This window comes from Strongylocentrotus purpuratus, unplaced genomic scaffold, assembly GCF_000002235.5.
Source record: "Strongylocentrotus purpuratus isolate Spur 01 unplaced genomic scaffold, Spur_5.0 spur5_contig_862, whole genome shotgun sequence".
NCBI lineage: Eukaryota > Metazoa > Echinodermata > Echinoidea > Camarodonta > Strongylocentrotidae > Strongylocentrotus > Strongylocentrotus purpuratus.
The window spans coordinates 1,348,990-1,363,898 of NW_022145571.1; the positions used below are offsets into that span (position 1 = coordinate 1,348,990).

Below are 14,909 nucleotides of genomic sequence, written 5' to 3' on the forward strand. Positions count from 1 at the left end.
ATTTGTTTTATACCAATTCGAGGTCATCGCCCAAGTAACTAATGAGTACATATATAATTAAAAACCTAATTCGGTAATGGGTATAGAACACTGAATACACAAAAGCCTATTCTATGTTTTTCTCCTTGATGTCAGACCTTAGGCCAAGATATTACCCTTGATACTTTTTTGTCCTTTCGTGAATACTAAATTATTAATGCTATCGTGATACGGCAAATATATCACTTTCAATTCGCTCGAATTTGTCAGACTTTCAATCTATAGGCTACCAACCATTCTTCTGTAGATGTTGCAATAATCGATTTTCTCTCGCTCTAATTCCTCCCTTCTACCTCCCTCTCTTTACAAATATCTGTGTATCGTTATCTCTATTCCGCACTCTTCTTCTCTTCGCTCCTCCTTTTTAGTACTCTCTCTCTCTCTCTCTCTCTCTCTCTTTTCCTCCCTCATTCCCCTTTTTCTCTCTCTTTCCCCTCCCCCTCTCACTCCCTCGCCCTTTTCTCTCTTTCTCTTTTCCTCCCTCGCTCCCCCTTTTCTCTCTCTTTCCCCCTCCCCCTCTCACTCCCTCGCCCTTTTCTCTCTCTCTCTCTCTCTTTTCCTCCCTCGCTCCCCCTTTTCTCTCTCTGTCCCACACTCCCCTCTCACGCCCTCGCCTTTTTCTCCCTCGCTCCCCCTTTTCTCTCTCTTTCCCCCTCCCCCTCTCACTCCCTCGCCCTTTTCTCTCACTCTCTTTTCCCTCCCTCGCTCCCCCTTTTCTATCTCTTTCCCCCTCCCCCTCTCACTCCCTCGCTCCCCCTTTTCTATCTCTTTCCCCCTCCCCCTCTCACTCCCTCGCCCCTCCCTCGCTCCCCCTTTTCTATCTCTTTCCCCCTCCCCCTCTCACTCCCTCGCCCCTCCCTCGCTCCCCCTTTTCTCTCTCTTTCCCCCTCCCCCTCTCACTCCCTCGCCCCTCCCTCGCTCCCCCTTTTCTATCTCTTTCCCCTCCCCCTCTCACTCCCTCGCCCCTTTCTCTCTCTCTCTTTTCCTCCCTCTTCCCCCCTCCCCCTCTCACTCTTTTCTCTCTTTCGAAGTGCATTTACGAAGTACCCCAAAACAAAGATGGCTGCAATTAATATTCTACATTTTCGTCAAGATGGCATATTTTGGAAATGAAATAAAATATATACCTTGAAATTTGACATTTCCTTTCAGATATATTTTCACCTAGTCCATAAAAATAATTGGAGGTATTACACATAAAATGGAATTTTTTCTTTAATTAAAAAAAAAGAAATATTGGGGGGGGGGGGGGAGGGGTGGTAGGGGGTTTATTTTGGAAACAAAATAAAATATATACTTTGAAATTTGACATTTCCTTTCAGATATATTCACATAGTCCATATAGCTAGTTGGAGGCTTTAGACATAAGATTGAATTATTGCATGCAACATATTGAAAAGGCTATTCCTCATATTGTTGGGAATACAACAAGCAATTTTTTCTCTCTCTTTTTGGAGGAGTTTAGACATATAAAACTACACAAATGTTTGCATTGACATGATCCTTTAAATATTTCTTGTAACCATCTATTGAGAGCAAGAAAGGCATTTACTCATCTCATCTCACACAGTAATAATACCAGGCTTGCTCTCAACACACGATACCATGTTTTGTCTATGTTTATGTTGCATGCATTATCATGGAAAGCAATTTTATGTATTACATATGGCCAATAAATCTTCAGTGATGAATCTGATTTTAAAGACAGAATATTTTCATGTACACAATACAAAGTAGACAAAAACATCTTCAAATGTAATATCTATCATGATTTTAATCACATGACTTTAGTGTACCAATCACGATACACAAACGTAAATGGGAAGAAACTTTCTCACGTTTTGATACACATATACTGTACTCTTTGAAATATTACTTGTATAATAAACGCAGGCAATGTACATAAAACATAATTGGCCAAACTCTGAACCCAATGATTATGTGCAGTGGTCATGCTATTATCCAATTCTTTCTCGAAGTGTGCATTTATTTCAATATTTATAAAGCCGGTGTTTGAGAGAATACACCTAATAAGCTATATTCTTTATATATCATATTCAAATGACAACATTTCCAAATTATATGTGTAAATTGTGTGTGATTAGCAACATGTATTTATACTGAGTGAATGGATACCAAATTAACAAGTGCACTAACTAATTATCTTGCAATAGAATATGAAAGAAGAACTGACTAGTCTTGGGTCCTGTAACATTAAAAGCAACTTAAAATCAATCCTAAATGTATCTCCAATCTTGCTGAAATTAATCATATCTTACCATCCATAGTATCTATTTGTAACATAAAACAAACTGTTTGTTACTGATTATTCTAAATTGAATGATATGCATTTCATCTGAAGGAGATACAATTAATTTTAAGTTTTTATGTTACAGAGATCCACACGCTATAATAATTATGAATCTACAATGTATGAGAGTTTAACAACAAATTTTATTTAAGGAACGGTGTACATGAAACGGTTCTTGTAAAATTTGGTCAGATTTAATTTGTTGAGACTTTTTGAACATCTTTGGTTTTCAGAAAAAGAGAAGTTTTTTTCAGAAAAGAAAAGCTTTATAGGCTTTGAATGTGTGTTATGACAACTCCAAGTATAGATCAAATTGTTATTATTTTAACTTTCATGATGAAATTTTGCCCTGATAAACTCAAAACAAAGAATTGTCAGTTTTACAAATGAAAATTGTTTGGATTTAACAAACAACATTTCAGTATTTCAAATTCAACTTGTCTATATATCTTTAATAGATTTGAATGGTTTTAAAAGTTTGCTTTGTTTATGCTTTGGGATAAATATGTTAAAACAATATTATCAAAAGGCACAAACAAAAATACATTCCAAAGCACATTATTTTGTGTATGATTCCTAGAGATGTCCAACATATGCAATATTTCACATCCATTCTGAAATATTTTCATAAAATCAACTTCAATCTTTGTACATGAAAAAGAAGATCAAATATTCAAAAAGTTCAAAATGCAAGTTTTCAAAAATTCCCTCAAACATGAGCTCATGATAATTTCTAATTGATACTCTGTTTTCGAAAAGAAACAGATATGAGAATATACCAATATGTTCATGTTAACGACTGCACAAAACAACTCCTAATGTAACATTATTGATCAGAAAAGTTAACAACTGTTGAGCATTCAAAGACAAATGTATGAGAATAGTGCCAAAAAAAAATAAATCTTGTACCAAATATCCCAAACTTGCTCGTCTTTCGCTGAATAAGATTTCATGGTTCTTTAAATCAAATTTTAAATTTTTGATGGGATATGACAGTAACTCTGTTTACACATAAATACCATTCTCAGACCAGGCTCACACAGTACATGTATTTAGTTTGTACAGATCTCATGCAAAAAGAATTCCTGAGAAAACCGCTTCCCCCCAGAGAACATGAGTATCAGTGTACAATGTCATTTTTATAAATTCAAATTTACGGGTTGCTTTTGAATGTTTTCTTCTTCAAACTTTGAGATAAAACACTTTCAGAGGTTGATGCTAACTAGAAGGAAGTTTAACTCCATTAAACACACACAAAAAAGGTTTTTGCAACAAGTTGACACTTAATTTGGTGAATTAAATTGTATTGTAAAAATATGGATTTTAAGTAAAGAAGTATGAATAGCCATGTGTTAAACATTCTCAAAGAAATTTTATTTTCAATTTTAAAACAATGATTTCTTACTAAACCCTGATCGCTTTTACATGCCAGGTTTTCCCTGTCTGTTGTTCAATCCTAATTGGTACAACATTTAGCAGATCATTGGCAACTAAAATGCCAACTTCCAATATGGTGGGTCATTCTCAAAACCCTACTCTTTAAGAGCACTGTCGAGATGAAAAACTACTTTCAAAAGTTACTTATCACTATCGGTACAACAATGAAAATCTTATAATAAAATCTATCACAGTGATAAGATATTGACTATGGAAACCAAAATGTTCCTCTGTCATGATAAGGGAAACTAACTACCTTTTGGATAAAATAAAGACTACGCTCTTGGATGGTTTTAGCGCAGGACTGTCTCGTCAAATTCAAAGTTTGGTACATTCTGTGACGCAACCTTCCGTAGTCTCTTGAGGCAGTCGTTGAGATTGGAAGCCGGGACCGAGTCCAGGGATTTCAGCACATCCTGTCAGACATAAAGATAAACGTTATATACAAATATAAGGTTAATGCATGGAAAATATTTAATAAGAAATATCTTATAAAATGTACCGGTACTCTTTTTTGAAGGCCTTCTGTCCTAGTTTTGGCTAGGAGGGATTGGACCACCCAGGGTGGTCAGTGACAGGAGGCTATCTCATCAACTCAGCTCTCAATTAACATAAGAAAAAGAGGATCATAGGGGACCAATGGTCACCGATTAGGCATTGTTTTCTATATAGAGGGAGCAAGTAGCTACAAGTAGTACAGTGGAGCTTTAAAACACTTTAGGATCACAGACTGTTTTGATAATATCCTGGGTTTATATATGGCTTAATACATCAACAATATCTCTATTAAAGCGCTAAACATTTATATATTGTTACTCCAGTCATTGTATTCAGATTTGCCTGCACACACTGTATGTACATACTGGGAAAGTTTCAGCAAGGCACCATTTTACATACACTCACAATGCTAAGCAAACCACAATGACTTCCACATTACTTTTTAGCAGACTCTTTTAGTGCCATAACACAATCCAGTTACTACTGAGAATTGGCGCATTTTCTTCCAAGAATGCTCATTAAAGAGCCATTCAATTCACTGGTTACATACGATAGAATTTGTAACGATGACATCCATCTTGCATACATTAATTGTTGCAGTGTCAGGCATGCCTCTGGAAAGGGTCATCAAAGTAACTTCTATTAAAGAAGCATGTATAAATCTGAGTAAATTAGTTAACTGGTTTATACATTTTCAATGAAAGATGAAAGATATCGAGGGTTCAGTGACACAAAGATTTGTGTCATGTTTTGCCAAAATGAGTATTTGATATCAAAATGTTCAGAAAAATGTGGGCTTTCCAGAAAACACAAAGACTTAACTCCACCCAACACCCCATTGAAGTCAATTGCTAGTGAAATATAGACTTAACTCCTTAAGGCCCAAGTGCTCAGTGGCACATAAACCACTTTTTCTCAAAATGGCCAAAATGGAGTTACGTCTTTGTGTCACTGACCCCTCAATATTTTTTTCTCTACATCTTACCTGTAAAAATTCATCTCCATGTTTTAGCTTGAGCAGCGCCACCAACGCCCATTCACTGTCAGCCTGCACGGCCGTGTTCTTGTCCTTGGTGTTACTGACTAAGACTACTAGTATCCCTCTTACTATGGACATATCAAGAGGAGACTCAGTTGTCATGGCGCAGTGGTTGATCATCTGAGCGGCGGCCATCTTGATGTCACTGGATGAGTGGTTGAAGCACTGCAGGAATGAGGAGGAAGTGCAAGAAGTTATTGTATTATACAACCTGAAAATCAAAGACAAGATATCTTGAGTTCCAGGAACAATAAGATATATAGCCTACAGAATCCAAGTCAATAATTACCAAATACATGATTAGAATCTGCCGAATGATTAGAAAAGAAAATGTATAATTGCTGAGAAAAATGAGTGAAGGATTCCATAAAATGTCAGGACCATCTTCATCATATATAGCAGACATGAGAGATGTCAGATTCGTTCTCTTGTTGATGAGCAGTGCTTCACGTACAAATCCTTTCCTCCCACCCCTAGCTTCCCCTCCAAAAGCCAAAGCTTAGTTTCTGAGCACTTACCTTCACCGCAGCAGTGATTAGAGACAGTGGTACTTGTTTTCCTACTATGCAGTACTTCATGTAGAACTCCCTTCCCCCTCACTCTCTCCCCATCCCACGTATCCCTCCCCCTCCTAGCTCCTCCCCCCCCCCCCAAGCCAAAGGTTAGTTTCTGAACACCTACCTTCACCATAGCAGAGAGGAGAGACTGTGGTACTTGTTCTCCTGTCGCTATGCAGTGCTTCATGTAGAATCCCATACCACGAACGCCTGCCACACATACCGGTATCTGGAGGAGCGAGAGAAAGAAATTAGTCACTTTCTTCATACCTTAACCCGTCCTATCAATATTGCTATTCTGGCCGAGCCTTTACAAAAGATACACTTCTAATATGGTAGACTATGTTTCTTAACTTAAAAATTCTGTAATTTTCATCCAGAAAATGCACAGAAGGCCACATGTCTTTACAGACAACTCCAAATCTTTGAGTGACTTTCATGGGGTCTTCTGGCTGGGGTCATATAAAAAATGTGATCTCCCATAGCTTTATAATTCTTTTCTCATAGAGTGGTATAATAGTACATCATTTTTTTCAGTTTCAACTGAATTTGAAATAAATATCAAATAACATCGTTTCAAATGTATCACAAGATAACAGAGCTAAAGAAAGTTTATATCACAGCAGTCTGCAAAAGCTACCCTTCTGGTAAGCCAATTAGGAGCTCTCACTTTTTAAGCATTTAACTTCTAGAACAGTTCATTTACTATCTAAATGCCCCCCTCTGCCAAATTTGTCCGACATGACACCACACAGCATCTTACCCTGTCATTCAGCGAGTTCTTGATGATGACCTCCAGAACCTTTGTCGCTCGTCCCTCCACCGTCACCCTCTCTGGGGCATCTTTGAGTGTGACTGATAGAGCGAGGGCACAACTATGATGCAGCATCCAGTTCTGATTCGGCTCATTTACTGCTCAACAACAAAAAACAAACAAAATCAAAGCTTGATGATGACATACTTCAAAACACGTTTAAAGTGGTTGTCACTGGAAATTCGACACCATTCAGGTTTTTACCCAATAACAGGTGCTGCCATTCAAAAGGATGAGCATTCAGTTTTATGACAAGCAGGCCTTATATACATGTAATGCTCTGCCATTTTCCACAAATCACCCATATGGAAAAATTCTTTAACTTACATTTCCCTCAACAGAAGACTCTCAAAGAGACTAAGGGGGGGGGGGGGGGGGGGGGTCTTGATGAAACCACAGGTTTGCTGTTTGCACAACTTGTACACCCATCAATGGTATTTCCACCAAGTCTGGTGTCAGCGAATCATGACCTACTGTACATGGAAACTGCTCAATATACCCCTTTAATACATGTATATTTTTATCTTATGATGCTTTAGCAATGAATAAGAAGAACACTCACACATAAAACTGTCAATTTCAAGGAGTTCATAGAGCAGGGGTGATAGTGACCACTAAAAGAAAAAAAAAAATTCCCCTCCCATCAACCACCCCCCCCCCCCCCCCCCCCCCCCCCCAGGTAAAAAAAAGAAGAGGATTCAGGGGGAAAATGGCATCTAACAACATTCCCCCCTTTTGAGTAAGAAAATTGGGAACAAATAGGGAAGAATATGGAAGAATAAAGAAAAATCTGGAAATATCAGGATAAAATCGGGAAGAAAAAACTGGTAAACATGGGAATGTAGCACACGATGACAAACAACAAACAACTTCAAATATGGAGGCTAATATTAGATGTAAACATACCAAAGATGTACATAAATTGGTTTATGTTGAGAAACAACTGACCCAAAGTGAACATCTCATGTCATACATAAAACACTTACCAAGGAGTCTATTGTTTAGGATGTCCTCAAAATCTTCATCGCTCAAAAATTTACACAAGGCTCCCAAACATCCGGATGATGATATCCTGATATTACCCTGCAATATAAGATAATTGAATTGAATTGAATTGAAATGGGAATCCATATGGTAGCCCAAGGGCTGAATCGCATGGAGTGTACAAAGTAAAATCACAAAAACAAAATATATATCTTCCAAATCAATCCATATACCCAACTCCCACATCATGAATTTGTATGACAATATGTTTCAGCAATGTGCATATACTCATAAATCCATTATCGATATATTTCTTTCTACTTTTCAGTGAATTTCTGCATGTGTATGTGCTCCTTACCTCTGATGATGATAGGTTACTGATGAGAGTTGTTTGGAGAGCTTTCTTGTTAGCATCACCAATCTTAGTCCCGGCTCCAGCTATCGCCCCTTTCAAAGCTTGCAGCATGGTCTCTCTGGACAAAGTGAAATAATAATAATAATAATAACACTCAGTTTTTAGATAGCCCTTATTACAATCACTAAGCGCTTCTAAACTTAGAGATTATAGCCCCAGCTTTAGCTGTGCTGCCATTACGGCGCTCTAGCATTTCAAAGAATTAATTAATGCCAGGTACCGTTTACATCACCTGGGTTGAGTGTGGCAAATGTAGATCAATGTCTCACCAAGGGACATATAGAGGTAAAGGGAAATGCAATCGTAACAACATGCATCATTTCATCAGAAGCAAATTTTTAGTCCTAGGACTAGCTACAGGTGTATGGCATTTTTAAACTGAAGACTGCAACATGGTTTTTCTGTAAGAATCAAAGCTATTACCACTTTTAATATCGTGGATCAGATACAATTTTACAAAATTTTGGGATATTGCATTTATTTACCACAGGGAGTATCATAAAAAGGCCAAATTAGCTACCACAAGGAAACTCTAATATGAATAGTCTGGCACCTTTCCTATATGTTCTGTTTACACTACAGCTCAGTTCGAATGCTTGCGATATCACGACTACCCCCCTCTCCAGCTGGTTTTACATTCATGAATTTCATATTGAACACTGAAATAACTAGATGGTACTTCGACTTGCAGTCGAAAATGATGCCTCCGCCATAGCGCGATTTCACAAACCAAAACAGAGGCAATTTTCGATTCAAGTTTAATTGTAATCCATTAACAGGTTTTCAGAATAGCGTGATTACAAGCTATTTTTCATATACATGTATGACCCTTTTATCTTTGACCTCATGACCCTAAAATCTTATCAGTTCATTGGCTTTGCAAGATACATATAAATGTCTTGAGTTTGATGGTAATTCTGTATTTTTTTAGAAATAATGCGATCACAAGCGTTTTTGCATATATAATGACTCCCATGACCTTGGACCTCATAACCCCCAAATCTAATCAGTTCAGTTCATTGGCTCAGCAAGATACATACATGTCCTGCATTTAATGGTTATCTGTCCATCAGTCTAATGATGTGATCACCAGCTATTTATGCATATTTAATGAGCCCTTTGAACTCGTGGCCCCAAAATCTGATCAATTCATTGGCTCTTCAAAATACATACATGACCTAAGTTTGGCAGGAATCCATCAATCAGTTCTTAGGATAACGCGATCACGAGCTGTTTTTGCATACCTAATGAGCACTGTGACCTTTGACTTTGTGACCTTTGACCTTGTGACCTCAAAATCTAATCAATTCATCGGCCCTGCAAGATACATACATAACCTAAGTTTAGCAGGAATCCATCAATCGGTTCTTGGGATAACGCGATCACAAGCTATTTTTGCATACCTAATGAGCACTGTGACCTCTGACCTTTGACCTCGTTACCCCAAAATCTAATCAATTCATTGACTCTGCAAGATACATACATGAACTAAGTTTGGCAAGAATCCATCAATCGGTTCTCGAGACAACCTGAAAACTTCGTAACTGAGGCATAAAAATACCCAACCCCTCTAGAATCTGGTTGTAGTAAAAATGTACAATTTGCAGTGCGTGGGCTCTTAACTGCCTACAGCACTAAAGGGTTAAGGAATAGGAAATTTGCTGTACCTGACTCCTGTGTCATTGTCTGTGTTCTTGATGCCGTTATGAAGCTCAGTGAAGAGAGGATCCACCTTGGCATGTATGACGACCAGCTTCCCTAAAGCTGCAGCAGCCTCTAATCTGACCGCTCTGTTAGCATCGGTCAAACCTCGGATGAAGGTGGTCTGGAGCTGAGGCAGGAACGCTTTCAGGAGCACACCAACCTGTAATGTAAAAGATCAACATCTTGTTAGCTTGGTGACTATTACATTGTTCAATTCCCATACTCTCCATACAGGAACCACCCAGTGGTCCAACAACCCTGTTTAGTTTCTGTCAAGCCTTGGATGAAAGTTGTCTGAAGCTGAGGTAAGACTGCTTTCTGGAGAACACCAACTTAGATATTACAGCCCGTCTGCACTAGTTTGGCCAGGGGGATTAGACCTCCCTTCAAGGTCACTGACAGGTGGTTATGTCATCAAATCAGCTCTCAATTAACGTAAGAAAAAGGGGATCATATATAAGCTGTAAGTAGTGCAGTGGGGCTTTAAAAATAAAGGCAACCTACTTAGCGTCACTTCAAAATCCTTGCAGGAAAAACCAGGAATGATTTGCCTGTGATACATAAAGAGTTTGAGAGGGAATCTCCCTCGACTTACCTTAGCAATGAGCAACCCTAGGGTCTGTAGGATAGCCACCTTAACATTCCAAGCGAATCGGTCACCTAGGACGCGGATCAGAGGTCCAGTGATGGCTACCACCTGAGGCTTGAGAGCAGCGATACTGGTCCTTTGAACGACCTCACCCAATGCCAGGGCGGCTAGCTCTTTGACCTCTGGTGACCCTGACAGGATGCCCTCTCGGAAGTAGGGAAGGATCGGTGTGATGCCCTGGAGTTGGAAACAGATTAAATGGTGAATGGTAAACACAAATGAACGTTACTTTTGAAATAGTCCACATACATGTATAAGGCTTAAACAACAAAAAAGAGTCTAAAGTGAAATATTAGTCTGCAGGATCAAGTATTTTGCATCAAAAATTCTAGGGCACGTTATGTTAACTATGTATAATACCTTAATTGTTTTGATTTGGTTTTTGGGTTAGCCTTCACTGATAGAATTGCTCTATTTGTAATGAATTATTGAATGCAAATGAACTGAATTACTAACTATGACCCTCTATCAATCACTTGTTATCAATCAATAGATGGAGACACACAATCAATACCATATTCACAGGGCAAACAGGTTGATCGTACAAAGTGTATACTCTTGGGAGACAATCAATGCTCTTACACTCATAGACTATACAGTACTTCTCTCTTTTTTATCCATACAATCCAGTCTGAACACAAATTATTTTTCCCGTTCCTTACCTTTTTAGGCAGACAGAACCCTGGTAGGTCCTCTTGCTTACAATCCTCTGTAGCATAACGGACGGCTCGGCGTACTGATTCAATGTGACCCATCTGCTCTGCAGCACTTAGGCTCTACAACGTGTAAACAAAAGTCAAAATAAAGATGATAACTTTAAAAAACATCTTTTCGCAAAGATTATTCATGGTGACCTAAAACTTGTCTGTATTCAGTTTGTCAGATATGTACAAATTATTGGCAAATCTAGAAATATGATCAAGGATTAACAAAAACCTGAAAATCTTTCATGTCCAAGTTGTGAGTAATAAATCTGTGGTACTCCAACAGATGAAATGACAAGATTAGCTTTGTAACTACCTATTATACATTAATCAAATTATAAAACCCAACATATCAGTATTCAACTGCTACTTCAAAGGGGATCACACCAATGTTAAAAATTTCTTTTGTTTTGTCAAAACAACTCCTAGTTGCTATCAAGACAAGCTTTCCTCCATTATTAAAGGCATTGTTTAACAACGTTAAATCTGAGATGCATGGCCCTACGTGTTATCAGTGTCTGTGATAGGTGTAATATTGAAGCCCTAACAAAAATTACACTTCAAAATGATCATGAAGTGCCTCAAAAAAGTAAAAAATCTTTGAGTGACCGGTTTTACCATCCTCGTTTTCCCCAGTAGACTGTAGTGTAATAAAAACTGTTAGGAAAACGTACAATTTGATTTCGATTTACAAACATAAATATCTTGATAATCAGACAGGCGATTGACTTGTAAAAAGTCATGGGATTCCCGATTGACCTAAAGGTTCATAATCATGATTGCAGCATGAGCTAAATCCAGGATTTTGTTTCAGAATCCGAGGCAATGTTTCCGAGTCACTTTAAAGAACTGACCTTTGTAACAGCATTGAGCGCTTCCCAGCTCATCTCCAACACCCTAGGCTCAGGATCGTTGAACGACTGGATGAGCGCCCTCTGGAGTTGAGGTACGTAATCTGAGTAGCTGCAGCTGGTCTTGCTACAGTAGACCTGGAGCAGGGTGGACGCAGCCAGACGTAGTCCTGCGTTCTCTCCCTTGAGCTTCTGGAGGAGTTCGTCTATGATGATCTGCTGACCCGGAAGGTCTTGGACTGACATCACTACCCTCTGGCAATGCTTGAGAGCCTGGCAGGAACAGGATAAAAAATACAAACATATTAAATGAATTTATCTATCAAATAATCACTAAATGAAGGACTATCTTTTCAACTGAAATGACTAGATGATTGACTAACTTGACGCATAAGCATAAGCAGCTAAAAGGCAAGTTGTTAGATTAGGTTAATTCAATCATGAAGGAGGATTCTAGGACGACTCCCCTTTGAACTACTCACCCCCCCCCCCCCCATCAGGATAATTACCATCAGTAAATATATCACTAGGGGGGGGGGGTTAATATTTACAAGGGAGTTAATTTTCAATCATGAAGGAGTATTCTAGGTCAACTACCCCCTGAACTACTCACATTCCCCTCCTCCTCTGGACAATTACTCTAATTCAAATATCACTTGGGGGGGGGGGGGTTAATATTTACAAGGGGGTAAAATTGTAAAGGGGTGTTTTCTGAGCGTTGTTTTAAATAAGTGTCCGATATGAGTCTGGAGGGTGTAGTCCAGTGAGGAATTTACTCATACACAATGGAAACAAATCATGCCCATTCTTGAAAGCAAATTTCCTTACCTCTTGTTCTCTCTCTGTGCCTACACACTCCTCTACAGCAGACATGAGAGCATTGAGAATCTTGGCTAAGTGCTTGGTCAGGGAATCCCCTGCAACCTCAGACAGGATGGCTAGGACACCGGTGTTCACTGGTGGTGCAATCAGCTGTCATGGAACAAATGAGGGAAGACATTCAGTAACTAATGAAAGCTAAGAAAATAAGTAATTACACCAACAATCACAATAAACAGAAGAAGAAAAAAACCTTGCAAAAAACAATGTCTAGCTAGGCATTAGAAACATACAAACATGCAAAAAGATCCCATTGTTTAATGTACTAAGGTTATTGGTATGCTGGAAGCCAAAAGGGGGTTACCCTATATGAAGTTGCATAGAGTTAATGCCCTTCTGGCTCTCAATAAATGTATTGAGCTTTTTATGAGGAATGATAGCACAACTCTGCTCTTGACTGCCACGGGATGAGAAAATTTAACACAGTACTCGTGTCGTAGTGCGTAAAGAATATAAGTAAATTGAACTTCGAAGTTGGGAGTACTATTTTGGAGTTTTGAATTTTGGATTTCTTTTTGAGGTACTGGTTATAACTATGGGCCTCGGTGACTCCAGTAGTTATTTTGGCTTTAGGGATGCGCCCCTCAGCAGATAGTACAATTGGAGTTACCTCTTGTCCATAGTTTCAACCAGAACCTCTCAAGACGTTGTATATTTGTATACTAGTTTGCATAGAGATAAGGCCCTTCTTGCTCTAAAACACACATTGAATTTACTTTTGGTATGAGGAATGGTAGCACAACTCTGTTCTTGACGGCCATGACTTGTTTGAGTCCATCTAGAGCGTATGTTCCTTTCTCCTCGTCACTCAGCTGAGATAGAAGCTCTGGTAAGATCTCTTCCAGCGCCTTGTGACCTATGACACATGTCAGAGGTCAAGTAGGAGTAATGTCAATCAAATTTCACAAGGTTTATTTTACTGAACCAAATGAGATCACATGAAAATGAATTGCATGATCTTCCTAAGGTTATAAAAACAGATGTAAAGAAAATTATGTCTTGATAGAAGATAATGAAATGCAGTTTGCTATTTGCTTTGTACACATACAATGATTGATTGATTGATTGATTGATTGATTCCATTTTTATTCCATTTCATTTATCAATTTCAATTGTTTGCACCAATAAGGACATAGTTGACAAAGTAAGTTCAAAATTATGAAATGAAACAGGAACCTACTGTAAGGCCAAAAATTTGTTTTAAAATAAATAAATCAGTTTTTCGGCCTGACACTAGACCATAAAAGCATTTCACACTGTAACATTACATCTACTTTTCAGGGTCTGAAGTAAAAGGGCGACTTGAAGAAGAAATGGTTCGGTGTGTTGGCGTTTTTTGGGCGTTCAACAATAAGGGGATAGAGCAACGTCGATCTGGCGCTGCTCAGTGGCTGCCGGGCTCACGATCAATTGGGTAAAAGAATTTCAATTTTCGGTTTAATAAAATTTGGAGTGGACTAAAAAGATTATTATTAATAAAAGTGGCATAATGTGAAATGCAGTGGTTGAATGTGCCAGCAAAATTTGTCCACAGCGGGCCTTCCCTATTTTTATTTTACAGACAAATAAGTAGACTTATCGACCTTGATGACATCAGCTACATTTTGTCATCTAAATTTGCCATTCAGTTACACAGAAAATACTTTTTGCTTTGCAGTGGAATTTCTGAATCAGTTTAATTAATGTTCTTACCGATTGAACTATGAAGGCTGTCAAAGGTCCTTGCAGCTGCCTCTCTGACCTCTTGGAGAGGGTCAACCAAAGCTCTCTTCACTGTAGTTACTAGACTCTCGACATATGTCACAACCTGGTGGGCAAGAAAGCAAGAATCCATTTGGTTTTATGATGGCATGTAATGATAACAAGTTTAGCAGTAATCCATCAATCGGTTCTTGAGATAAAGCGATCACGAGAACGGGATATACAGACGGACAGAAAGACAACCAGAAAACATAATTCCTCCAGCTACTTTGTAGCCGAGGCATAAAAATACAATGTATTTAAAATGCTCAAACTATCAAGGGAATA

At 38.5% G+C, this 14,909-nt stretch overlaps 1 protein-coding gene across 2 annotated transcripts in view; it reads right to left on the bottom strand.

Moving 5' to 3' along the window:
* Positions 1-1,793: 1,793 nt before the first annotated feature.
* The window catches only part of LOC115919177 (eIF-2-alpha kinase activator GCN1-like), a 47,446-nt gene continuing 34,330 nt past the window's right edge, over positions 1,794-14,909 (bottom strand). For both annotated transcript variants that reach the window (XM_030972294.1, XM_030972298.1), the window contains 13 exons: positions 14,574-14,688; positions 13,598-13,737; positions 12,831-12,974; positions 12,006-12,275; positions 11,110-11,223; positions 10,394-10,624; positions 9,762-9,958; positions 8,038-8,152; positions 7,682-7,778; positions 6,645-6,793; positions 6,006-6,110; positions 5,271-5,489; positions 1,794-4,203 (listed from right to left, as the gene is read on the bottom strand). In XM_030972294.1, coding sequence (XP_030828154.1) covers positions 4,081-4,203; positions 5,271-5,489; positions 6,006-6,110; positions 6,645-6,793; positions 7,682-7,778; positions 8,038-8,152; positions 9,762-9,958; positions 10,394-10,624; positions 11,110-11,223; positions 12,006-12,275; positions 12,831-12,974; positions 13,598-13,737; positions 14,574-14,688 — 2,019 coding nt within the window. In that variant the 3' untranslated portion in view covers positions 1,794-4,080. The remainder of the gene's footprint in view (positions 4,204-5,270; positions 5,490-6,005; positions 6,111-6,644; positions 6,794-7,681; positions 7,779-8,037; positions 8,153-9,761; positions 9,959-10,393; positions 10,625-11,109; positions 11,224-12,005; positions 12,276-12,830; positions 12,975-13,597; positions 13,738-14,573; positions 14,689-14,909) is intronic.